This window comes from Anser brachyrhynchus, assembly GCF_964034855.1.
Source record: "Anser brachyrhynchus genome assembly, chromosome: 3".
In the NCBI taxonomy this organism is placed as follows: Eukaryota; Metazoa; Chordata; class Aves; order Anseriformes; family Anatidae; genus Anser; species Anser brachyrhynchus.
Genome location: NC_137696.1, coordinates 33,572,623 through 33,597,628, shown reverse-complemented (window position 1 = coordinate 33,597,628; position 25,006 = coordinate 33,572,623). Strand labels below are relative to the sequence as shown.

Below are 25,006 nucleotides of genomic sequence, written 5' to 3'. Positions count from 1 at the left end.
CGGCCTTGAGATCAATCCTGTGACCTACAGCATGATCTGCCCCTGGCCCTTCAACATCCATGTCCATGGTCAGGCCACCTCCAGCTGGTTCAGAGGGTGCTGCTGCATGGTGGGGCATCTTTACTTCAGGAGTGGGAAGGGCAGAACGGGAATAGCCTTTCTGTCTTCTCACCAGCGATGCTCATCCTTTTCCGTAGGAAAGTGATGAAGCTTAACCAGGCAGAGCTGATGTGGAGGTAGGCTTGGCTCCTGCTGGGGCACAATAAGTCTGCACCCTATCTCCATGGACTGGTTGGAGACAGGAGGTTTAGTGTCTTGGTACCTCTAAGCCTCTAAAGCTCTTCTGACTTTCAGCTCAAGAATCTATAGGTGCTGTGTGAAGGACTAAACTTCTGTCATAGTCTAGGAGGTACTGTAGCAGAGCATACTTCTTATGCTTGGATTATGGCTTTAGGAGGAAATGTGTTGCCTGAATTTTCTCTGTACATTCATTATGCTTTGAATGGGAGCCATCCTTTTCCTGGATTTTAGCCATGGCACTACTTGTTGAGAGATCATCACGCTACAGGCTAAAAATATAATCTCACTCCTCTCCCCATCTCCATACCCTTGTAGGAGGGTATCTAGCATCTTTCAGACAACTCCAAACCATGTTTGAATCTTATATATTCACACTCAGCAGCTCTGGTGACACCCATAGCAACCTTGACGCTAGGGGTGGAGTGCTCTGTGTCCCCCTGCCTCTGCAGTGTACTTGTCACTTGTTCAACAGATGTACTGGGCTGCTATTTTAGGTGTTTAGAGGATCAGAAACAAACTTTTCTCTGGTTGCTATTATGTGCTGACTACTATTTAGCTTTCCAAAGCAGAGTCGGGGTAGAGATTTGTAAGTGATATTTTAAAAAATGTTCACAAGAATGAGCAAATTCAAACCAAGAAAGTTTTGCAGCCATGATTTCAAGTTTATCTGAGTTGTGTGGCAGTTGACAGCGCTGCCTTTTGTGGCACAGTCTCATAGCAGTGTGTACTCCTTTGTAAGTCTCTTTGTAGTCCTATTGACTCATGACAAAAAGATCTGAGGAGCATTGGCATATTGGTATTACAGCTTGCAACAGCTCTGTAATGAATCCCAGAGTAGGAAGTTCCATCTCCTCTTCTAACTTCTGTCTCTTATAGTGGATTATCTACATATATGTGGCTCATGCTTTAGCTGGGTTAATGAACCAGAAAGGTCCCAGGTCATGTCAAGGTCCTAGAAACATCATGTATGGGCACAGAGGGAACCAACTCGTTCATGTGGGAGTTGGGTCAGCGTGACACAAACTCCCCACTGCTGGCAGACAGGCATTTGCTCACTGAACCATTTTATGGCAGTGGTATGGAACATATGGAACGTATTTTTAGCCCTATCAAAGCAGTTAATAAGATTTTATTTTCATTTAAACATGTTCACAGAATGGAAGGCAGTGACTCTCTTACATAAATATGCAAACCCATCTCCTGTAAGTTACAGGGGATGTTGTAATAAAATGGCTTTCTTTAAAATTTGGAAGACAAATTCTGTGATGCCATTTTTTGCTATTGCTTGCAAACAGGATTTGAATAAGCAGAGAAAGACCATTATAAATGTGGTTTCAGAGGCTGTTCATCTTGCGACAAAGGGATTTCTTCACATTCAACCTCATTACTCTGATTAGTGGGCTTGTAAAGTGAAGCATGAAAATGAAACATGACATAGACATGAATTGATTGTACTAAAATCTACACAAACTGCTTCTTGGAAATGAAAGTATGACAGCCATCTTCTCTGAACTGTTTAAAAAGTTAAGTTTTCAGGGTAGCTCGTTTTTAGGGCCTGTAAATTACATTGTTGTAGCTGTTGGGGGAGACAGCAAGAAGCTAAAAAAACCCAACAAATCAGTAGAATGCTTTTTGTTTCTTTAGCAGCATTGAAAAATGTGAAGAAGTGACAAAGGTTCAGAAGAAAGAAAGGTTGAGCACGAATGTGTTTTGATTGGTTGAAAACGGATGAAAGTCTACTTGTTTTCTTTTTCAAAATGGAGAGAATAGTCTGCATTATTCTCAAAAAGGCCTCTTTGTATCCTGCTTACGTCCAACTTCAAATGCACTCTGTCCCATTTCCTTGGCTGTTATAAAAATACCTGTTTGGATCTTCGTAGAGATCCTGGAAGAGGACAAGTTTAATCTGTCGACGTTACTTGGGTTACGGGCACCGTATGGTGCAGGTGCAACACAGCTGTAGCTGTAGAGCTACAACGTACTGTCTTTTAGAATTAGTTTTTGAATACTGAGTTTTCTTAATAGAGCTTGAACCTGCAAGACCGTGTCTCTTCTGGTATGGATGGTTTTAACGCTACAGACATCTCAAACTGCCAAACGGCTTTGTGTGCCACATGTGATTGCAGACTGTCCATCTTCTTTGTGTTTTGTAGCTCACTTTAAAAAGAGCAAGTAATTTGAATGCAAATTTTGGTGCTGCTGCAATACTGTTTCTAGAGATGACTCACAGTGGTACAAATAAGATCCCAGAACTCCTTTTGCAATCACATTGTCTTCATTTCCAATAAGTGCATCTGGAAAAGGATTTCTAAATGTTACTGGGTGTCATGAAAAAGCAAATTGATGATATGATAGTCAGGAGGAAAATTCAGCATCTTGGTATTTAGGAAATGAGGGGTAAGGCTGTGGGTTGCAGTAATGAGCGTAAGTGTGTGTCTGCTGTGAAATTAGCTAATGTGAGAAAATAAGAGGTCTGGCTTCAAAGCAAGGGCTGCTGAGCACGAGTGTGCTTGGGGGACCCTGCGATACTTACTGCTTTTGGTCCTACCAAGCTGCTGCCGTTGTGGTTTGGTTCTCTGGGAGGAGCAGGGTAGGATTCAATCTGTAGCACACATGGTGAGCAGTGCAGTGAGGCTTTGGGTCTAGTGTGAAAGTGGAAAGTATGATTTTTGGAGAGCTTTCTGGGAAATTTTCCCATTAAGCAGCTTTTCCCATGCTTTAGTGTTGCTCTGCAGTGCAGGTCCACAAAGTAACTCCATGACCCGTGGAAGCAGCACATCACCAGGCTCATTTACCCCCTTGTTCCATATAGATGAGGGTTGTGCATTATCTACGCTAAACCTAAGTAGATGAGTTTCGTATAGGTGGCCTGCACTGGGGACAGCAAAGAAATGAGCATCTTGTTCAGCCCCTGCACTTCAGGCCCATGCGACGAGGAAGAGCTGTGCTTGCTGGCATGGCCACCCTGCAGTGAGCCCCACGTGCCCGCCTCGGGTCGGGAATGCCCCACAGACAGTGCGGCTTCCTGCCTCAGCCTGCAAGAGAGCTGCCTTGCAGGGGCTTGCAAATGGTCACCCCTCAGCAATCGGTTTGTGGCGTAGGCTGTGTAAACATGTGGGATTTGTTCCTTTCCTTGGCATGAGTCAGCACAGCACTTTGCCTATAGGACTCAAAATACGCTTTGAGAGATTTCTGTGGAAGGGAGGCACAGGAAAAGGGATGGGGAGGAAGGAGGATCCCTTCTGCCTCTGTTTTCTTGGAAATAGCCTCGGGAATGGCTCAGCAGCAAAAGGCAGGAGCACTTCCTGCACTCTGAGATGACTTGTAAGGCATCCGCTCCACACGTACCCACCAGGGAAAGCGTTCTCCTGGTGGTAGGTTTTGTAGAGGACCCGCTTTGAGCAGGTTTCAGGACACACGTTTTGAATAGGCACAGGATGGCAGCCTGCTGTTGAAACCAGTTCTGGTTCTTGAGCACGGAGCACAGACACTTTTCACTCTGTTTATTTCCGGCACACGTTAGTGGAATTTATGCACTGAGCAGGACAGAAGAAATCCTGGATGAACAAATTCTTATTCAGCAGTGTGTGTTTCTAATACAAAACCTCAGTACAAATAAACTCTGCCCAACAGGGCCTATGTTCCAAAAAGGAGAATGACAGCACTGTTGACTTGACTGTTCCCTGTCTTTCAAATGAACTTAAGGGAGTTCCAGGTATTCATTGGTTCTTGGTTCCTCTGCTGGTTACCCAGATGAGTATTTTAGTGACTTTCTGTTTTTCTAAAGATGCTTTCTTCATGGTTTTGCAGGGGGAAGGGAAAAGGGAAAGCTTGTAAGGGCTGAGGTTGGAGAAGTCACTCTAAAAATGAAAGTACAAGTTAAAGTGTTTATTCAGTATATTAAGATATAATTGATGGTTGCAAAAGCCACATTTTTGCCCACTTTTCAGAACACTTGGGTGGCTTTGTACAGACTGAGGTACTGGTCACCATGGATCTGGGGAAGGCAGAGTGTGATGCTAGATAAGAGCAAAACCAGTGCATAGTTGTTCAAGGTGTTGGCTATCATTAAACAGAATCTTTTCTGCAGAAGAGAGGTTTTGGTCAGAGAGGGGGAGGTTGAGCAAAAATTGAAATATTCAGTGTTGGCCCCTCCTTTATCTTGGAGGTGTCTGCAGTGATCAGATTGACCCTGAAGACTATGATACCAAAACCTTACTGAAGTAGAAGGAAATTGAAGTTGTGAACAACAAGCTGTGTTAAAAGGTGTAAACAGGCTAATAAACAGGAGCAGTTATGTAGCTGAGCAAAGTACAGGAAAGCTCGTCTTGATGGTTGCAGTTGCAGTTACAATAACAGCGAGCAACCCGTTTTCCCAGCAAACTTCCGTTGCTTTGCTTTCTGTTAACTCCAAGGTGTTTTTGGGGTTGCAGATAGCATCAGTGCTGTCTATGCTAGCAGTAAGGTGAGAGGCACAAGTCGTAGTGCGTGCTCTTCCAGGAAAAAGGCCAGTAGATGTCATGCGACATATCCAAAAGTGAATGGTGCCACCATCCATTTGTCAGCAGTCGTGGAGCTGCCGTGTGGAGGAGGGGTGAATTAAAAAAAAAAAAAAAAGAAAAGAAAAGAAAAGAAAAACATATATGGATCACAAGGCTCATTGTATGATGCAACTTTTGCGGTTTGCAACTTAGAAGTCCATGTAAATTCTGCTTCAAAATAAAGCCAGGGAGCCGTGGGTTTCAGTCTGGGTTTTGGCAACTGCAAATGGGATTTGTGCTTTCTCCTACCTCAGATTTGGCTTTTGTGAACATCCTGGGGAAAAAGAGAATGAGACTCAAGCTACTGTTTTCTTGGTTTGTTTTTTAACTGGAGATTCCTAAATAAAATCCAGTTGCATAAACATTTCTAACTGGGAAAATGCACTTCTGTCGTTAGAAAAAGCTTTATTCAGACAAGCTCTACTGAACTGGCATTGTGACCATATTTACTGTCATTCTCTCTGGCTGATGTATGCGTGGGTTTTAGTTTGCCTGTGGGAGTTTTAATCTTCCATTTTTCTGAGTTATGGGTTTATACTGAGCCAGAGAGATCCTTGTTGGGTCACCTTCCCCCAGGACACCCTGGAGTTCTCCGAGTTCTGCATGGCCCAAATCAGGGAGGAGCGCGTAATCAGGGCTGAGGGGTGTTGGGGGTACAGCTGGACTCAGAAATCACACCCCAATGGTTATTCGTGTCCATCAAGCACGTAGCAGGATCTGGAGTGCTCTAACTTGTGAGCACGCTCCTCTCTTTATCTGAGGCTTAATTTTTGTCCTGAATGCAAACTACTTGTCTGGGGAGCAGGTTTGGGGAACCACAAATCCAGGTTCTCCTCCTGCTAATTACAGCTCTATAGTGCTAATATAGGAGCAAAAGAAGCAAAACCATGCTGCACCTCTTATGGCTAAGAAATTGTTCTGGCTTTATAGGCAGAGTTCAGGCATCTGGGGAAAATACTCAATTCTGCTCTCATTTCCAAAACTGTAGAAGAAACTGTATGTACTTCTGATATTTGTTAGGATTTTGCTCTAAGCAAAGTGTCAAGGGGGTGATGAACGAGTCTGTCTGTGAGCCAGAAGAACCTTTATCATCTCTACTACCACTCTTGCTTGCCCAAGTAGCAAATGAGAACAGCCATCTAATAGCTGAAGAAAATGTTTGACATGAACGGGCAGCTCTCAGGGACATACACACCTCCTGTGACCCACAGCATTAAATCTGCTTTCATCTCAGGGCAAGGACTGAGGTCTGTCGTGCCCAATGGCTGGAGTGGGAATGGGGTTTGGATGTTTCCAACATGAGCTCTGATAGAGAACTACCGAAGCTGATGGTTTTCTGGGGCCTTTGGGAATCTAGCTGGACAGCTCTGTCTCTAATTCCAAGACCTAAACACAGACCTTTCGACTGAAGAGTTTGTGGGGTTTCTTATCTTCCTTTTCTCTTTTCCTTTTCCTTTTTTTTTGTTGCTGAGATGCTGAGATAGAGCACTTTCTACAGCAAACAGCACACAAGGGAGTGAAGCAGCTTTGGTTGCACCCAGCTGCCCGTTACTGCCCCGTGCCAAGGGCAGTAGCTAGCGCTGGCTGGCACGAAGGTAGGGATTGCAATCCAGGCTCACGCCTGTGCTTCTGTTCCTTAATGAGACATCTTAACCATGTGTCACTGCACCATTAATTGAGAGGCATGGTTGAAGAGAATTATGTTAATACCTTGACTCTAGGAATTTAGGACTTCAAGAAAAATGTTCCATGTGAGACCTGTGGTAAATCACACACTGCCAAAACTGCGGGCTGGCTTTCAGGCAGAAGTAGGTGATGCTTCCAAACTGAGCAGCTGAAGTCATTTTATTTATTTGAATCCATTTTTAATCGGAACACCTCAAAAATGGCATACATACTACCAATCGCCAGAGCTTCCAGTGCTGCTTTTGTTGCTTCAGTTGACCAGGGCAAAGCAGCAACACTGAACAGAGCCCAGGGAGCGGGACCCCCTGCCTGGCTTCCTCAGAAGCAGCCGGACCCTGCCAGTGAGAGTGGTGGCATGGGGCTAACACGCAGCCCCAGGTAACCAGGAGGTGGCTGGTGTGCTGCTAGGGCAGCAGAGCTGTGGGAGTGTGACAGGTTTGGTTGTCCTAAGGAAACATTGTGGAGAATTGTCTTTTTTTTTTTTTTTTTCCATTTGATAAATTTTTTCCTTGTCTCTTGGGAAGCCTATAATAAGAGACTTGCGGGAAAAAAAGAAAACAATGCTGTTTATTTAAATGTAGGTGAATATTTCTACTTCTCTGTAACTTAAAAAAAAACCTGGCATGTATGTTAATAGTTTTGTAAAGCTCCTCAGGGAGAAGTTACTATCACCATCTAGACCAAGAGCAGGTGCAAGTTAGACTGTGTGTTGTTATCCTGTGCTCTGTCCACTGTGGCAAACAAATGTGATGAATTACCTGGTGTCCACAGATCTCAGTATTGCTTAGGAATTGGTGTCTGGGCTTGAAAGTATAGGTGGACTTTGCTCCAAGTTATCTGGGCTTTTTTGCAGTTTTATTAATAAAATCACAAAATACACTGGGTTGTTGAGGTCTTCCTACAGTACTTTGTTGTAACCGTTTGCTTGGTAAAGAGCATGACTCTCACCTGCTTGAAATCTGTGGTGCAGTCATTGGCTTGATCATTTTAAAAAGATGATAGACTAGAAAATCAGCCTGAGCTTGAGACCAGTCCAAATCATGAGTTTCACAGAACGGCCTGATTTTCAGCAGAAAATGGTGAGTGTTGAACAACAGAATTGCTCCGTTGTCTATGCTGTTAGAAATGTAAGTTTGGATGCCAAGAAATGGTGCATTTACACAGTGACAGCTGATGTACATTTAATTTTAAGCACTTCTACTGGCATACAGGAGAAAATAAAGGTTTTAAAAAGCTGTACTAAACCTCTGTTCAGCAGAACAAAGCTCAGTTATTGATGCAATGTAGGTATTAAGTTTTGGGTGAGAGGTTGGGTCTTTTTGGCATATAAATTGCAATGTCAGAGCTCTGCTAGCTAGATGCTAGCTATCCAGCTGTGTCCTAAACATAAGGGGAAAATTCACTGAAGCTTACTAACTCGAGATGTGTAGGTGTACTAGATAAAAGGAGGGTGTTTGGACACCCTGAGAAAGTAGTGTCTGGCAGCACTAGCGGAGGACATATTAGCAGTTCGTGATTGAAACCTCTAAAAGAGAGCTTGATGTGAACAGGTATTTCCTGGTCTCTGTTTCAGTGATTTATTTATTTATTTTTCCCCACCCCTCAGTTGGCTAAGGCTGTGACATGCTGAGCTGGTCTCTGTCAAAGTGCCCTGAAGACCAGTGGGATGCTGTAAAAGGGGGGGGGGGGGGGGGGGGGGGCGGGTAACATACCCCCCTCCCCCCCCCCCAATTTCCTCGTCACTGGCAGGTGTTCTGTGCACACTTGTGATTCCAACAGCTTTAGAAGCAAGGAGTTACTTTCTAAGTCTGGCATCCCATCTGGAAAAGAAGGTGATGATAGCCCACTTCAACGGATTATTCCAAAGAGTCGCTGTTGTTTGAGAAACTCAGCAGTAGTTATCAGAAGGGTTAAGCACCAACAGCTTCCATACAGTCCGTCAGCATTTAAGTGCATATTTGAAAGTGACAGTTTTAATGTGTCTGTTCTCCTACAGCATGATGGTTACTGTGCTGGCAGAAATGGTAATTTCTGCAAGGAAAAGGATCGGTGTGTTTAACAGGAGCATTGCAACACGGGACTGGGTGAAGCAGCTTGGACTGGGGACAGCCATATTCACGGATGTGTCAGGACTGTCAGAATACGATGGCCACAAAAACTGAAGTGGGATACTGCAGCAATTCAGCCCGTGAAATCCCAGACCACGGCTCTAGGCAAGTACTTGTTTTGACAAATTATTATTATTGCTGTTTTTCACAGTAGCATTACGACAGGTATCTTCAGCTCCTAGGTAGACATACACTTTTGAAATTGAAGCAGAAGTACAAGTAATAAGAAAAGTTCTGGAAGCGTGGTCTACAGGGTATTTTTACTCCGTATGAGGAAAGCTGGGCAAACTCTAAAAAGAAGCTGGACAGTACAGGCCATTGTCAGCTTACTTCTCAGGTCTCAAATATGGGCAACCTTAGATTGTTCTTTCATTCTTTAAAGATCAATGCAAACCTTTATTTTCTATAAATAATTTAATAAATACTTTTGTTTTACAATGATACAACAAATGACAAATTCATAGCAAATGAGTCACAAAGAATTTAGGATCAGTATACTTTAATAAGGTATCAGTGTCAAAATACATTTCCTTATCAAGTTAAAGTTCCCATACAGTTATAATATTGTCAATAAGAATTCAGCAATATAGATTATGAAATAATTATGATAAAAAGTATGATTAATATTAAGACATGGAATATTTTTCAGAGTGTTTTAGTAAACTGTTAGGGTATAACATTTTTAATGCTGAAACTACACAAATAAGAAACAGAAAAGAGCAGTATTCAAGTGTCTTTAATCCTTGAAGCCTTTAAGTCCTTGCCACTGAAGGTTTGTCAAATCTGGCTTGTCAATTTTCATTACATTTTGATGCTTAAAATATGTTTTTTTCCACATAGAAATAAGATCACTTTAGGAGTAGCTTATTTTTGGTAATAAACTCTTGAAAGATCTAGCTGCAATAGGGGCTATCTTTTTTTTTTTTCTTTTAATGTTATGTACCAATAATAATAACAACAAAAGATCTGCTTTTCTAAGAGTGCACAGTGTGTATGATTAAGACTCACTTAACACAGCGATCTCTGAAGTGCTCAATGAACCCAAGGCTCCCTCTCTGCAAGCGTCAGTGCATGATAGAAAGCAAATTTATAAAATACATTATTTTTAGGCTTCCAGTTCCACTGAAGCCTATCTTTGTTCTAAGTTTCTGGGCCAGATTTTTTTACCTGTTGTACATTGCCACTGTTCCATTTTTTTCAAAGCTACAACGATTTATACCAGTGGAGGAAACAAGATGGACATATTCCAATACATTATCCTGGTGTGTATGCATTTCAGAGTCAGAACTGCTCACCTGCCTTTTATTAGTTTAATATTTTTGCTGTTTAAGTACACTGTAATTTCAACCTTCAACCTTAGCCTTTGAAAGCATTCAAAGCCTTACTTTTTAAAATATGTGCATGACAATAAATGATAGTTGAAAAGAAGCTCTGAAAATGTCTGGCTGAATTTAATGACATTTCAGATCTTGATTAATATAAGGTAAATTAAAATGAGAGAGACCTGTCTGCCAGTAATTCATCTCACTACACAATCCTTAATCCTTTTTGTCTACTTATAACTGAGTTAGCCTAATATACTGGGAAATACTACTTTTAGTTTTAATGATTCAATATTGAAATTATATTGCTAGCTAGCATATAACATGAAAAAGGCTAGCATTATTCAGAGATGTTAGCACTGGCCATTGGTGAGATTCCTGAAGTGTCAGCAACATCCTAAGAAATAGTACTAGTTCTAGCAGAAACAGCTCTTATAGTCGTTGTGTCCTAGATACAGCAAAAGTACCAAGAGATGATTAACAACTGACCCAGAAAGATATTATAATAATAAAAAAAAATCTGTTTTGTGTAAAAATAGAGAGGACACCAAAGCACAAAACAAGAAATCCCAACACAAACAAAAATCCTCCACTGGGGTAAATCTGTAGGACTCCTTTGTCTGTAGAGCTAAGCCAGGTTAAGTCAGCTGAAAATGTGGCTTGCTTCTGAGGAAAAAAAAAGCTTACAACGTGCAACCTTCACAGATACCCACAAACATTGTAGTTCACCATTCACATTTCTTTCAACAAAGTGTATAAAAATGAAGGGAAGGGGAAGGGGGTCAGAAGGCTGGGAATTTTTTCTTTAGTATGCTTTCCCAAAAGTTATTAAAGTTACAATACAATAAATGCTGGAAAACAGAAAGACTCAAAGGATATCAATTTGGCAGATCAACAAAAAACTGCGGTTGGAGATCAAATTTGTTTCATTCATCTTTGGCAATAAAAATAAATCTTTGCAGTACTGCAGCCAAAGTATCACAAGATGAGGCATTTATACCACAGCTTTTTAATAGCATGAAAATTGAAGAAAATCTGAGAGTATAAATTACATCTAATGAGATAAGGGGAGGGTAATCAAACTCTGTAAACAACACATTAATTGCAATAGAGAAAATACAGTAGATGTATTTCTTTAATATGAATAATAAAGTGAGTAACTTCAAAAGGCCACTATTTGGTAACGTGGACAGGTTCAATATCTAAGTAAAATCCTGTAAAAGTGTATTGGTATTAGAAATTGTCTACTTGCAAAAATATATTTAAAAACTGAAGCTGTTTTGAACAGTATAGGCCAAGGAATATTGCAGGATTGCTCAGGTTGCCTGGTCCAGGGCTCTGAGCAGTTCACTGCCCTGCAGAAGCGTGGAACTGCCCAAAACAGGGACGTTAACCTCACAGTCATATCTTGTCAACTCAGGCAACAAATATGGTTCAAAGGAGGGTCCCAGCAGACGACTTGTCACACCTGAAACAGAGTAAAGTGAGTCATGGCACTGAGACCAGAGACAGAGACTGAGAGAGAGATAGAGAACTTATTTCCTCTCCTCCCTCTTCTGTTTATATCAGTTATAATTTCATTTTCTACTTATGTCAGTGTGCCTCAGAACACCAACAGTTACAGTTTTTAGAACAAACCTATGCCTCGCTGCCATAATGGCTTACAAGCATGAAGTTTTCCACCTCTAGCCCCAATTTAGATTGTTCTGAGGAAAATGATACTGGTGCAAATGAGGAAAGCTATAGTAAACAAGTTTCTAAACTGGCACCTGCACTCCTTCTACATATACCCCCTTTCATTAGTGATTGTCATTTGTAGAAGGCATATGTTAGACTGTAACCTAATTCAGGCATCAATGCTGCACTGCAGTTTAGTATAGTTTAATCAATTCCATCACAAGGCAAGAATACATAAGAGGATGGCTAGACCACCAAGGCACAAAGGCATTAAGTTCAATTGAAATGAGGAGCAAAAATAATTTTTCCCTCATATATCACAAGTATAAACGTTAACATTTCATACTAAACAATTAACTTTGCATTTAGTGAAACAAAATTTTGGTTCTTGGTTTATCATTCTCTTTTTTTGTTGTTGTTATAGTTTTTACTTCACGTAATCAGCACCAGAACTAAATGATGTTTTCCAATCGCTGTATTTGACATCTCTTACCTGATACTTTATGAGTTGGCTGGACAGGATAGTCCTGATAATGGGAACTGTAAAACTGAGGGGGAAAAGCTCCTGCTTTCAAATTCTCACCAGGACTGCCACAGGTGGGTTGTTGTTGCTGCTGCTGTTGCTGCTGTTGCAGTTGCAGTTGATTCATTGGTTGGCTCAGACCTCTTGAGTTACAGACAAACTCGTCTAAATTTACATAGAAGGAAAACAAAAGTTAAATTAAGCTACTGTAATAATTATAGTAGCTAATACTAATTCAAAGCAAAGCGATCATCAGCATGATGATCACACAGTGTAGGCATACCTATATATTGTAGCAAAGCATGTCCAAAACCAGTGCTATCTCTGGGAGTAGTACTGTACTCAAGACACAGTCAAATAATGAAGCAAGATATTGCAGAGAGGAAGTATCAGTTCTATCTCTGAGGTGTCTGCACATTACATCAGCATTAGGTAAACCCACCTCCATTAAATTGATCCCTATTGCCTCCAAAGCAAGGGCATGAACATACAGGAAACAATCTACTTGGTAGCTATCGACTGTACCATACATTGTTTAGCTCTTAGTGATAAAACTGATCTCTAATTTTAGCATACTGATTTTTTGACAGTGCTTATTAACATCACCTTTTGAAAGAGTTTTTATTTCTAGTCAAATTTTCTTAACATTTTGTTTCAACACTTAACTTTGCAAAGTCAATTTCTTTTCTCTTACCAGTAAGAACACTTGTGCTGAGAGACTTCTTTTCTGAAACCAAGGAACAATTTTCCCCTTTGAGAAATTTCATTCTCTTCCACATTAAGTGAGATGGGTTAGTGACAGATGGATCTCCCTACAATTTGGAGGAAAGAAAAACATATGATCACACTGATGATCTTGGTATGTTCAAAGTTTTGAAGGGGATGCATTTTCTTATAATTACCCCACTCAGTTGTTGCAATGCTTGTTCTTCATAATCCAGTTGTCGCTTCAGTTTCAAACTATTAGACAGAGCAATTCTTGCTGGGTTTATATCTATGCCTCGTTGCCCAAATGCATCCAGTGGCCTGTTGAGAAAGGATCTTTGGGTGAGCAGGGAGGCAAATCTAAACAACCTTCTTCCGTTTAAGCTGCCTTTGACGCATGATGCTGGACATCATGTGTTTTTGTTTCCTTTTGTCAGTCATCCTACAAGCTTTGGAAACATTCGACTTTTGAGATCAAAGACTAATGAAAGATTAGCATAAACAGTCTCTAGAAATCTCCAGACAGGCATAAAAATACCATGGAAAAGAATCTTGAGATTTTTTTTAAGTTTAGGATTTTGAGAGCCATGCCTATCCCCTTGCTTTGCATAGTAACGCACAAGTTGCTGTTTGGGGACAAACCCTCTCTTTCCAAGTGTATGTTCAGATGCTGGTATTTCTGCCAGCAACAAGAAAAGCCCTGAAAGCAAACTGCAGGTAAACTGCACAGCTCCGTATTTTAAAAGGACTGTGCCTATTTTATGCACTTCCTGACTGTTTTAGCATGACAAACTTTGAAAACCCACACTCTGCATGCTACCCAAGAGCTACAGACAAAATGATAGGAAACTGCCAGGACTGTGACTTCTGAGCTACACACACACAAACTGTGTGTACCAGAAAGTAACTGAGATGAGGAAGAGCTGGAGAGGAAAAAAAAAATATTTTAAATTTTAGTTGTAGTACTTATATATGCCAGCAATAGGTGTACTGTCATCCCTGCCTCTCCTTTGTTTTCTGTTGTGCAAAAAATACGTGCAAAATCAGAAAGTAAGCATGTGTCCCAACTTACCAGTAAGCCTTTTCAGAACTTTTCTAAACTGCATAAAGTAAAGCAGGCTTGGCAAAATTACTTTGGGTAATTTTTACCTGACCACCTAGAAACACAGTCACACATCTTTACAAGCAACAAAAAGATAGCCCACTTGTGCTTCTACTAGACTGACTGCCACTGGGAGAGGACCACACTAATTTCCCCAGAATTGCAATCTGATGCCTATCAAAACAAGTTATTTCAGCTGAACTGAGGAAAAGAATTTTTCAAGATTATGACCCAGCCTCCCTCCCCCAGATATTTCCTGAGTAAAATACAATTATAACACAAAAGCTCTTACCTTTTTTTATATATGGGCATGCCGGGAGAATGTATTGGGGGCCCTGAGGGTGAACTTGATAGGGTTCCTGAGTATTTATCCATGAGTCTCCATTTAGCTGGAACATATTCTAATGGGGGATCAGGTGGCCATTGGGTGTTTGGTCTTCCTCCCATTGAAGACAGGGGAGTGCTGGCCTGGTCGTGGTACGGTGGCAGCGATGACCTGCTCATATTGTTGAAGAACACAGATGACAGTGACCCATGACCAGGGTTAATGTTTTTATTTGATAGCTGTGGGCAATATTTCTCTGGGAGGAACTGATTCTGTGAAGCAGAAGCAAGGGGTTGGAAGATAGTACTCATGCTACTTAGACTCTGCTGGGTATTTTGTGCGCTTTCAGAGAGAGGACGTTCTTCTTGGCATATCGGGCTGAGCTGGAAATCTTCTCCATCCATAGGAATGTAAGGAGCCAAGGTTTCAAGGTCCAGTTCATTGAAGTCAGTCTGCACAAAAATGAAATAAGTTCATAAAGAACCTAGAAGTTAATAGCAGTTGCGGCGGTGTGATGTGAAACACTACTAGGGAGATTGTAAAGCTAAAAAGTCACTGTATGCCAAATTTATATAAATGAAACACACCTGCTCCTATTTATAGAAATGTCTTATTTCTGCGAATGGCATAAATGTTGTACTCATCTTGGCTTGGACAGAGTTAATTTTCTTCCTAGTAGCTCATATAGTGTTATGTTTTGGACCTGTGACGAAAACAGTGTTGATACACCATTGTTTTAGCTATTGCCGAGTAGTGCTTACAGAATGAAGGCTTTCTCTGTTTCTCACCCTGCAAACCCCCCAGCGAGGAGGCTGGGGTCGCACAAGAAGTTGTGAGGGGACACAGCCAGGACATCTGCCCCCAACTGACCACAAGGACATTCCATACCACACGACACTGTGCTCAGCAATAAAAGCTGGGGGAAAGAAGAAGGGGTAGGGAGACATTCAGAGTTATGGTGTTTGTCTTCCCAAGAAACCACTACACATGATGGAGACGTGCTTGCCTGGAAATGGCTGAACATTTGCCTGCCACTAGGAAGTAGTGAATGAATTCTTTATTTTTGCTTTGCTTGCACGTGCAGCTTTTGCTTTTGTCTATTAAGCTGTCTTTATCTCAACCCATGAATTTTCACACTTTTACCCTTCCAATTCTCTTCTCCATCCCACTGGGGGGGAAAGAGCAAGTGGCTGTGTGGATCTTTGCTGCCTCTTAGGGTTAACTCAAACATTTCTCATTTTGAGGTTTTGCAGGAATTAGTTTATTTATATTTTGTCCTAGAAAGGATGTTTACTTGCTGTTCATCAGGCCAGATTAAAAAAATATGCTGCTGCTTGTATTTCTTATCCAGTCTACAGAAGCTGCCAAATTCTGAAGCTCTCTGCTGCTTCTTTCTTAGCAGGGCCACCACAGTGATACCCTAAGGCACTTACTTCATACAGTTAGGGATAGAAATGTACACCTCAGCTTTTGAAAGTGTATGCTTGTGGTAGTGTTGTGCATCAAAGTTTTGGTGTATGTGTGCAAATGCATTTTGCATGTTATGTCACTGTTATCTGCACATACAGCATGCATCTCTACTACCTGCTAGCATAGGACTGATTTTCATGGATTTGGAAGAGATATTAGTTCCTTACCTGGGAGTTGCACTGATTTTTTGATTCTGTGTCCATGGCAAAGAGTTTTTCAATCACCTCAATCTTCAGATCTTCATCCACAGAACCGTAGTAATCTCCTGGGCTGCTTGGCTGCACAGAAATAAGAGTTTGCTATAAGCAGCAAGACAACCGCAGCGCTGCCTTAGCATCATGCAGCTTATACTGTGCTAGTCAGTAAATAGATCTTTGCTATGAAGAGAAAATAGCAAGATTGCAAATATAGTGTCCTCAAAACCTAAAACTGCACTTCTATCACATCCTTTTCTCCAACACAAGAGTACTTGTCGCTACAAAATTTGAGAGACATACCAATTAACAGAGGCACCCAATACAGGAACCTAGTTGTCGTGTTAGTTTACAGGTATTTTGGAAACTCACACCAGTAACATGGTATGTACATTAATAAATTGTTTTGTCAAGAAAGGAAATGCTTTGCACCACCTCAATTATGTTATTAAAACTGGACATTATCCAGTAAAGATCTGGCTAAGAGTGGCTCCAGCTCTTGAGGGCAATGCCCTGAAAGCACATTCATTCTTTCAGTGGTGAACTGCATGGAGCTGCTCTGTTGGGTAAATTTTCTCTGGAGCCTGTGTTGGATACATTTTCTGGATGAAGACTGTAGCTTCTAGCGAACAAGCAGAAAGAGGATTGATCTAAGGGAGATTGTGCTAGTGGCCAGACCATTTTACACTGGCTTTTCATTTAAGGCTAACTCCGTGAATGGTGGTAGCAAGTTAATCTACCAGTTGGTTTATAGACTATCATAATTACTGAGTAAGCTGGGACAAAATGAGGATTACAATACAAAGGCATGATATAGTTCCCATTTGATATTTTTGCTATTGATGCTCAAGATATACACAGTACAGTAGGAATATAGTTATGCTGGGTCTGGTTACAAGCATTGAGACAGGACTGCTAATATGAAAATATCACCTGCATATATTGATGGGACCTACACAGAAAACACCACTTTCACATTTTTTTAAAGCTTTTCTTACCGTGGAACAGCTACTGTTGCTGCTTGCGCTTGGAGTACTGCTGCCGGGTGCAATCTGAGGCATGGTAAAGGATGGTATCGTCACCGTTTCACCTTGAGCAGCATGGCTTTTCACTTCCACTGGCCAGGGTTTATTTGGTGTCAAAACAGTGCTGGTAAAGGCAGGGGCTTCCTCAAAGTTCTGTGTTCCTGGAAAGGGTTACAACAATATTAATGGATGCCTTTAGCTCGTGTGCCGTGTTATGATATAAGTACAGCTATTCATTAAAAGTGAACCCTGCTCCTAGTTGCCATAACAATAAGTTGGCAAAGACTTACCATATCTTACTTAGCAAGAAAGCCTGATTCCGCTCTCATTCACAGAAATTTTCCACTGATATGAGCACACAGGCTCTTATGACTGTTACTCCTAATTTATACACAGCAAACAGAACTTGTCTATTAAGTTCTTAAATGTAGGCTCATACACGGTTCTTTGTTACACAAAAATTATTTGCACAAATACTAACCCAAATCCAGGGAAATAATGGCATCTCCAGGTGTTGGTGCCAGCTGCGCAAGTTCCTCTGGTTCTTCCTTTAGCTTAGTAAACAAGAAATCGCTCTTCTCTGTCCCAGGGATCCCGTTCTTGAAGGCCGTGTTCATCGTGAGCAGGTGAGGCTTGAAAAGTGATTCCGTTTGGTCCATAGAGAACACTATATCGTTCTTCTCTATTTCACTAGCAAGAAAAAAAAAAGGTTTAAGGCATTTTGCTCTCTAAAGGAGAGCGACGTGGTAACGCAGGTATTACAGACTCTCTAAAGATCAGCTGTAAGAGCGTTTTGGTGGCTCTCGGTGGAATGCCAGGCTCTTGACAGGCGAGGCATGGTTCCAGCGTTGCTGAGCACCACAATCTCAGATGACGCAGAGAGTGTGGTCAGGACTTCTGTGGGAATACTCGGGGCTTTGTTGCTCTGTTTTTTCAAGGGATGTAGTCAAGGCTATAATGACCCAGACTCAAATAAGTATTTCCTATTTTGGCCTCATCCAGGGCCAAAAATACTTGGGTTTTGTCAGACAAAGACTATTCTGTGGTCCTGATTTTTGAGGAGGAAAATGGCTTTTCCTAGCAACCCAAGTTACAATTACTACTGAATTTTATCTCTCTGTCACAGTACTAGAAAAATAAAACATATTTAGTCATTGTGTCGCACAACAAAATCTTTAGTGCAAGCTTTATGCTCTGGTCCACTAGCAGAGCAGTTGCTCTGTAGATAGAAGAGAGACTATAGTGTATTTCAACAGCTTGTATGGGAATGGTCATGCCATATTCTTCATGAATGTCCAACATCAGTAAACAAGATAGAACAAACATGACTAAACTGATTTAAGCATAGCAGCATTGGATAAATAGACCATTCAAAAATACCTCTGATTAATGCACTTCTTCCAGCACATGGATTTAAGTGTTTTTTTGTTTTTTTTTTTATGTTCTGCGCAACTTACCTCAGCACATAGTTGACACAGATGATACACTGAGGCTGTAGGTTGCGTGTGTTGTAAATGACAGTCCCTTGAGTCTCCAGCCATACGTATCCACCATGCTTGGCAAGCATACGGTACTGGCCAGTCACCACTTGACCTTTTGTGCACACTGAGAAATGAGAGCAGAGAGAGAGACACAAATAATGTTGTAGCACGAGTAAGAATGCACTATATGTAACGCTAATTTAAATAAACCTGTTTCTGAGTTTTCATTACACAAAACTGCACAAAAACAACTGTAAGCAAGGATGCTTAATTTCTGGAAAATTCATGCATTTTTGATATAAAAGGGGCTGTTAAGCTGAGGTTCCCACTCAAGATGCCTGGCATTTGAGTTCTTTCGATGGACTGGATATTCAGATCAGGGTGTGGGATTTTTTTGATTTTAATATAAGATCCTTACTGCTCCACAGAAAAACTCCACTGCATATTTCTTGAAAGTCCCTTTTCTAGTACAATTATTCTCAATTTAGGTTCCCAAACTGATCTGTGGGAAAGTAAATTTATTTAGGAAACTATTCAATAGTTTCCTTATTTAGGTGATGGATATTCCCATGAATCAGATGATTTAAAAGCAATCTCCACAGAAAGTAACTCTCATGATGGCATTCCATACCAATCTCTTTTCTATGCCTTAGAGTAAGGAGCTGGAGATAACAACACAAAGAAAGTGAAGATGTCGTTAGGACAACAGTGGTCTTAAGTGACTGAAGAAGTAACATCACTTTAAAAGGCATCAGCATTAAGAAAGATAAATGGGATTCTTTTGCCTAGTACAGAAAATAAAGTTGAACTATTTTCTCCAGCAGTTTGAGCTGTTTTGGTCCTCCAGCTTGAAAGCAGCAGACAAGAAGTTTGTGTGTTTTTTAAACTGGCCTGTGTTTCTCAAGCACTAAACTGATGACAGTACAATTTGGGTTTAAAGGTTCATGTAGATGTCTGAAAGGTGAAGGATCCCCCAGGTATTTTGTAATACTTGGGGAGAATGAGATTTCAGTATGGAGCTCTGGACTTCTGAGACATGTAGTTTTATGATGTGCTGCCAGGTGCAAACCCTTTCCTAAAAGCAAGGGATATTGTCATGCAATTTATAGTCATCAATTGGGGAAAAATATTGCTGATTGAAAGTGGTAAAATTAGGGCTGAGCATTAGAGTATGCAGGCAGTGCAAACAAGAGGTTGTATTTGTAAGCAGGCGTAGTCGCACTGAGTGGCAAAATGGGAACTGGCACAACAAAACCTTTGAACACTTTGGCAATCTTTCCTTCTAAACAGCTTTTATGCACTAAGACAGTACACCATCAAACTAATGCCCTAAAAATAAAGCAAATTGGCTCAGGAAGGCTGGAACTTGATTCTGCAGTCTTTGTACAGAAAAATTCCTTGTGAATGTGGCCATTAACAGAAACTATTTATTGTCAGTCTCTCCAACATTGCCACCACACAAATGTACAATGCAGGCCTGTGAAACACAACTGTTTTGCAGATAATTGTTACTGTGTTTATCTTTCTATCTCTGAAGTTTGTTTGTTTTCTTCCTAGGAGTATCTAATCATCCTCTATTTAATTTATTTAGACAAAGTAGAACATTACCTTTATTGATTAAATACTTCTGGTGGAACAAAATCAAAAGCCTTTCATTTCAAAGTGTTTTAGTGACTGAACTGTTCTGCTCTGCTTGTGAAACATAATTACACTGCTTCCTAATCATCAGCTCATCAATAAGAGTCACAGTGTAAGCGCCTGCTACATTACAAAGAAGCTTTTTACTGCTTTAATCTTTTTTATTAATATTATTCAAAGCATGTCATGTTCTGATATAATAAAGTACAGCAGAATCCCTCCTTGGGGTAATCTCATAAATTACTAATACACTTGTTACTGCTGACTTTTTTATCAATGCTGCATTAAAGGTTCTGGCTTTGGAGTGAATTTCTCTTTCTTTCTCTCTCTCTCTTTCTTTCATATACATTCATATACTTATATACATACATGCCTGTATCTTTACAGAATTAGTAACATCTCAATAAAACATGCTCACATGAGATACCTTATCTTGGGGAAGAGAAGAGGGGAGGCAGGGATGAATTTAATTGAATATAAAGGTGTTTTGTTTTTTTTTTTTAATTTCTGAGAAATGCTTAAGAAATATGATTCACTTGGAAGGCTTATTGAACTTCTGCTTGTACTACCAAATGACATGCCCCAGATGGTGACATCAGCTCCCCAACGAAGTCAACAGCAAAATTCCCATTGCCTTTAACGGCAACACGACCGAACCCTACTAGAAGTGTTTATTGACTATTAATCCCTGAATGGAAAATATAGCTCTACAGTCCATCATTTGTGTAGATTTATGTAACAAAACAGAGATTTTCACCTTGCTTGCATAACGTGTGAAAAACTGGGTATGCTAACTGCTGCCAAATGCTTTCTAATCTTCCTTTTGATGATGACTAATTAAGACTTTCATATTCTATATGCAACTATACTTCCAACTAAGAACACGGACTATTGTGCCTTGCTTGAATGCAAGGTTGCTTTTGAAAAAGTTTGGCACTGAAAACAAAAATCACAGTAAAACTGCACAGAGCATGATTTTCCACTAAATTGGAAGGAAGAGAAAGAGTTATGCTACTATCTCACAGACTCATTTGAGGTTTCTCTCCCTCTCTCTTCTATCTTCAGACTCGTATCTCCTATGTACCTTGACAATACTAAACAGTTGGCACTATCAGAATTGATGCCTATATTGTTGTATGAATATATACTCTATATAAAATATTTCTAATAAAAATGCTAGTTTAATAAATACAGGAGTACTGAACACGAATACCATATTTGGTTCTGCATTCTGCCTTGTGTCTCCTTATGTAAGCTATGAGTTGCATACTTCCATGTGTAAATGAACATGGCCGGGAAGAACCAGTAAGTTCTCTATAAGCTATGTGCCTGCTTGGTTACCCTGTGCACTAGACAACGTCTCAGTAATAATGGCACACATTAAGAAATCTAGGGGTTTCCTACTCAGAGGGCTTATGTGCTTGCTGAAGGCACAGCTTGCTGTCACTTTGCCTTCGTGGTCATTCTGTGAGTCACTAAGAACCCTGACCGTCCCAGAAGATAGAGGAAGCATTTATCTTAGGAGGACTAAAAGGGTCAAATTTTCTGACAACGTAACCTGACGATTCTGTTGTGGGCAACAACATTTATTGGTTAATCACAGCATGGAGTGTGGTCCAGTGCTTCCAACAGTAGAGATCATCCATGTTGATCCTGTACAGTATCATATACACTATGGAAGAGTTCAATCCTAAATATTTACTATCTGTGTAGTGCACCGTGCTTTGAGCGCTTTCGCTAGTTAACTCACCCGTCTACACCTTCCTTTGACTTCATCCAGCATCTCAACCAGTCCATGCCCAACAGCACCTATCTGTAGGACACGGCCTTTTCTATAGGCACAAAGGGAATCTAGGTGTAAACTTTGTGCCCTCCATGAAATGAATCCAATTGCTACAGGGAGGAGAAGCCTCCTTCAATGCCTGGTTAAGATGGTTAGTAGAAGCTCTCCAGAAATCTTTACATGGACTAGTCTTGATTCAATGGTCCTATCTAATTAATTAAATAGAGATAAACCATGGGCTCTCTCTCTTGCTACCAAAGAGATTGCCAATTCTCATTTCATTCGTTCTCTGGCATTATCCTATTCTTAGAAGTGTAACACATTATCCCATTCTTAGAAATGAAACTCAACAATTCAAAACCAACTGTACAGCATAGCCACTGATTTCTCACAGGATGACTCTTGATAGCTCAGCGTAGGCTATGCACATCTTATCTATGAATATCACTAATTCCTTTTCACTGTTAAAACCATGAACACAGTTTCAAAGAAACAGTTTTAAAAGATATATTCCCAGACATCCCTCTGTAAGGATGGTGTTGTGTTTCTTTTTTTTTTAAAGCAGTTCTGGAAACAGAATGATTCATAACAACACTGTTCTACAGCACACAACTTTAATCACTGCCAAACATTCTTTCAAATAACATTTCAACTCAAAGCTATCCTGAATCCTTGCCATTACAGCTAACACATATTCCCTTTTCCCCCTAAGGTCAGACAGCTAGTCTTTACTGCTACTTTTCTCTGAGATGTACAGAAATACTTTCTCTGTAAGTATATTTGGTGGGTAATTCCCCACAGACATGATCTAAGTCATGGACTTTCCTGAGCCACAGAGACCTTGATCATAGTTAACTACATGTGGTTTCTGTTGTTGTTGGTTTTATGTTTTCTTTCCCTTTTTTTTTAAAAAAAAAAAAAAAAACTCGTGTGCTCCAGTCTAGCAGCTCTGCCTTGTTTTCATAAAAATAGCAGCAGCAGTTTTAGTGATTTTTTGCTGAGTACTCTCCCATGCACTACCAGTTCAGTGGTTGTAACAGCCAGAGGTGGGAAGCATTGTGTGTACACTGGGCACCACGCTGTCTCCAGCATAAGTGCCACTTTTAAGGACAGAGACCGAAGACTTGAATTGAATAATTTTAAGACACTTTATGAGAAGGAGAGAAAGTGTAATTGTGTGGCTTGCTGAATAGAGGGAACAGACCTTGGCTCTGATCCCTGCTCCCAAAATGATTCAGGTATTTTATATTAAGAACAGCTAAGAGTGGCACTTTACAAAGGCATAAGAATAACAAGAAGAAACTGTTCCTAGAAGTATATGTTACCTGTACAATGACTATCCCTTTTAGAAAATCTTGTTGCACACCTGTTTTGGGTGGGGAAGGTAGTTTTTATTTGGTAGCAGAAGAAAGACATTCAGAAATATGCTGTATTAAGCTCTTCCTATTGCCCTTTACAGCTGTCCTTATCGCTGAGCCCAACGGTACGCTAATACCAGTAAATGCACTCATGCACTTCATTATCACTAGCGTGGTAAAACCAAGCTAGTATTGCCTAACCCATCTTTTCAAATTTTCAGCTCATCTATGTATTATCCCTTAGAGAAAGATCCTCTTTTAGCTATAATCCAAATTTATTTTAAAGTATGGCAAAAAACAATCCCTGTGGAAAGAGCAATAGCAGTTTTCAGGGAGACAAACATGGTAACATGTAAGCTTTCTTGCAAAGTGTAATTTCTTTTCTCAGAGAATACATACACAGAAATACCCATCCTCACAGACAAGGTGCACTTATATTTTAACTATTTATTTAGGTATCTGCAAGCTGCGCTTTATGTGCAAACTGTGACAAAAAAAAATAAGAACGTGACTTACAGTTCTGATGACTCTTGGTCATATTCTCCGAGTCCAAGGCATGGTAGAACTCGTATGCTGAACGGCCCAGCAGCTCCTCTGGGTGGTATCCAATCAGTTCTGTTATTCTAGGGTAAGAAAAAAACAAACATTTAAAACTCCTATCACCTGACAGCACTTCACAGCTCTCAGTTCTAGTCCTTAAACTAAAAGAATTAAAACCACAATGTGAGAAGTCCTGAACTTCCAAACTCATTAGGAGCTGTAGAGAATTTCCAATCACGTTCTTAAACATTTCCATGTTCAGAATAGGTTGTCTTTTTCTCCTTCTGTAAAAAAAAAAATCCTACAGTAGTTATGTGTTGCAAATTTTCCCAGGCCTATTGCACAGCATCTCTTATAGAAGCTCGCAATAGGGAAACCATTACTGGCAAAGTTCTCAAGCTGTCCACTACATACAGAAACTCCCACTATATCATCCAAAATTAAATGCATGCAAGGTAGTAGTAGTTGGCACCATCAGTTTTGAAAGTTTATGTAAGTTTTTAAAATATACACATAAGTGTTAACTCACTACTTTGGGTATTACATTTAATAAAATAATAAAGCAAGGTGAGAAATTAAGGGCAGTTAAAAAAATCAAATCAGCTCTTCTACTTAGTGTTTCTCAATTGTATGAGAACTTTACCATGTGGATTAGGTTACTTGGGTGACTAATCCACAAACTAAGTAGGATTTTACACAAAGAAAGCTATGGTCTGAAAAACTAGACTTTTTTCAGAGCTTTTCTGAGTACTCAGGCAAGGCAGGATTTGTCACAAGTTTCTGAATAAATGAAAATAGGTCATCAAACTGTGCAGATGATTTTGTCTAATGAGGGGGTGGAGGAGAAGGGTTGTTTTCTCCTAAATTAAATTTGAATAAAATCCATCACATGCAACTTTACCGAAAATACAGTTAGTAAAAATATAACGCTCTATATGCATGCAAAAGCAAAGATATCACCATCTGGAGTAATAAGGAAAAGCATTACTGTTTTTCAAGCCAGTAGCAACACTCTTAGATGCCTTTTCCTCGCTTTGAAAGTGCAATAACAGCCCAGAATGTTGCAGAGCAGTATCTCAAAGCAACTACAGACGGACTGCTATACTGCCGTAAGCCTCAAAAAGCCAGGGAGTTTGGAGAGGGGTGGTCACGTCTTAGAGCACATCACTGCTGCGAATGGTAATAGCTGAGCTTTATGCCTTGTAACTAAACTCCCTTGGTAGGGTTT

The 25,006-nt window shown here is 40.4% G+C and overlaps 1 protein-coding gene across 3 annotated transcripts in view; it reads right to left on the bottom strand.

Annotated features, from left to right (window-relative positions):
- Positions 1–9,030: 9,030 nt before the first annotated feature.
- Positions 9,031–25,006, bottom strand: part of EPAS1 (endothelial PAS domain protein 1) — a 129,394-nt gene continuing 113,418 nt past the window's right edge. For all 3 annotated transcript variants that reach the window (XM_080588238.1, XM_080588239.1, XM_080588240.1), the window contains 10 exons: positions 23,755–23,861; positions 18,436–18,583; positions 17,460–17,668; positions 16,952–17,139; positions 15,927–16,037; positions 14,257–14,741; positions 13,060–13,183; positions 12,852–12,969; positions 12,128–12,322; positions 9,031–11,425 (listed from right to left, as the gene is read on the bottom strand). In XM_080588238.1, coding sequence (XP_080444364.1) covers positions 11,274–11,425; positions 12,128–12,322; positions 12,852–12,969; positions 13,060–13,183; positions 14,257–14,741; positions 15,927–16,037; positions 16,952–17,139; positions 17,460–17,668; positions 18,436–18,583; positions 23,755–23,861 — 1,837 coding nt within the window. In that variant the 3' untranslated portion in view covers positions 9,031–11,273. The remainder of the gene's footprint in view (positions 11,426–12,127; positions 12,323–12,851; positions 12,970–13,059; positions 13,184–14,256; positions 14,742–15,926; positions 16,038–16,951; positions 17,140–17,459; positions 17,669–18,435; positions 18,584–23,754; positions 23,862–25,006) is intronic.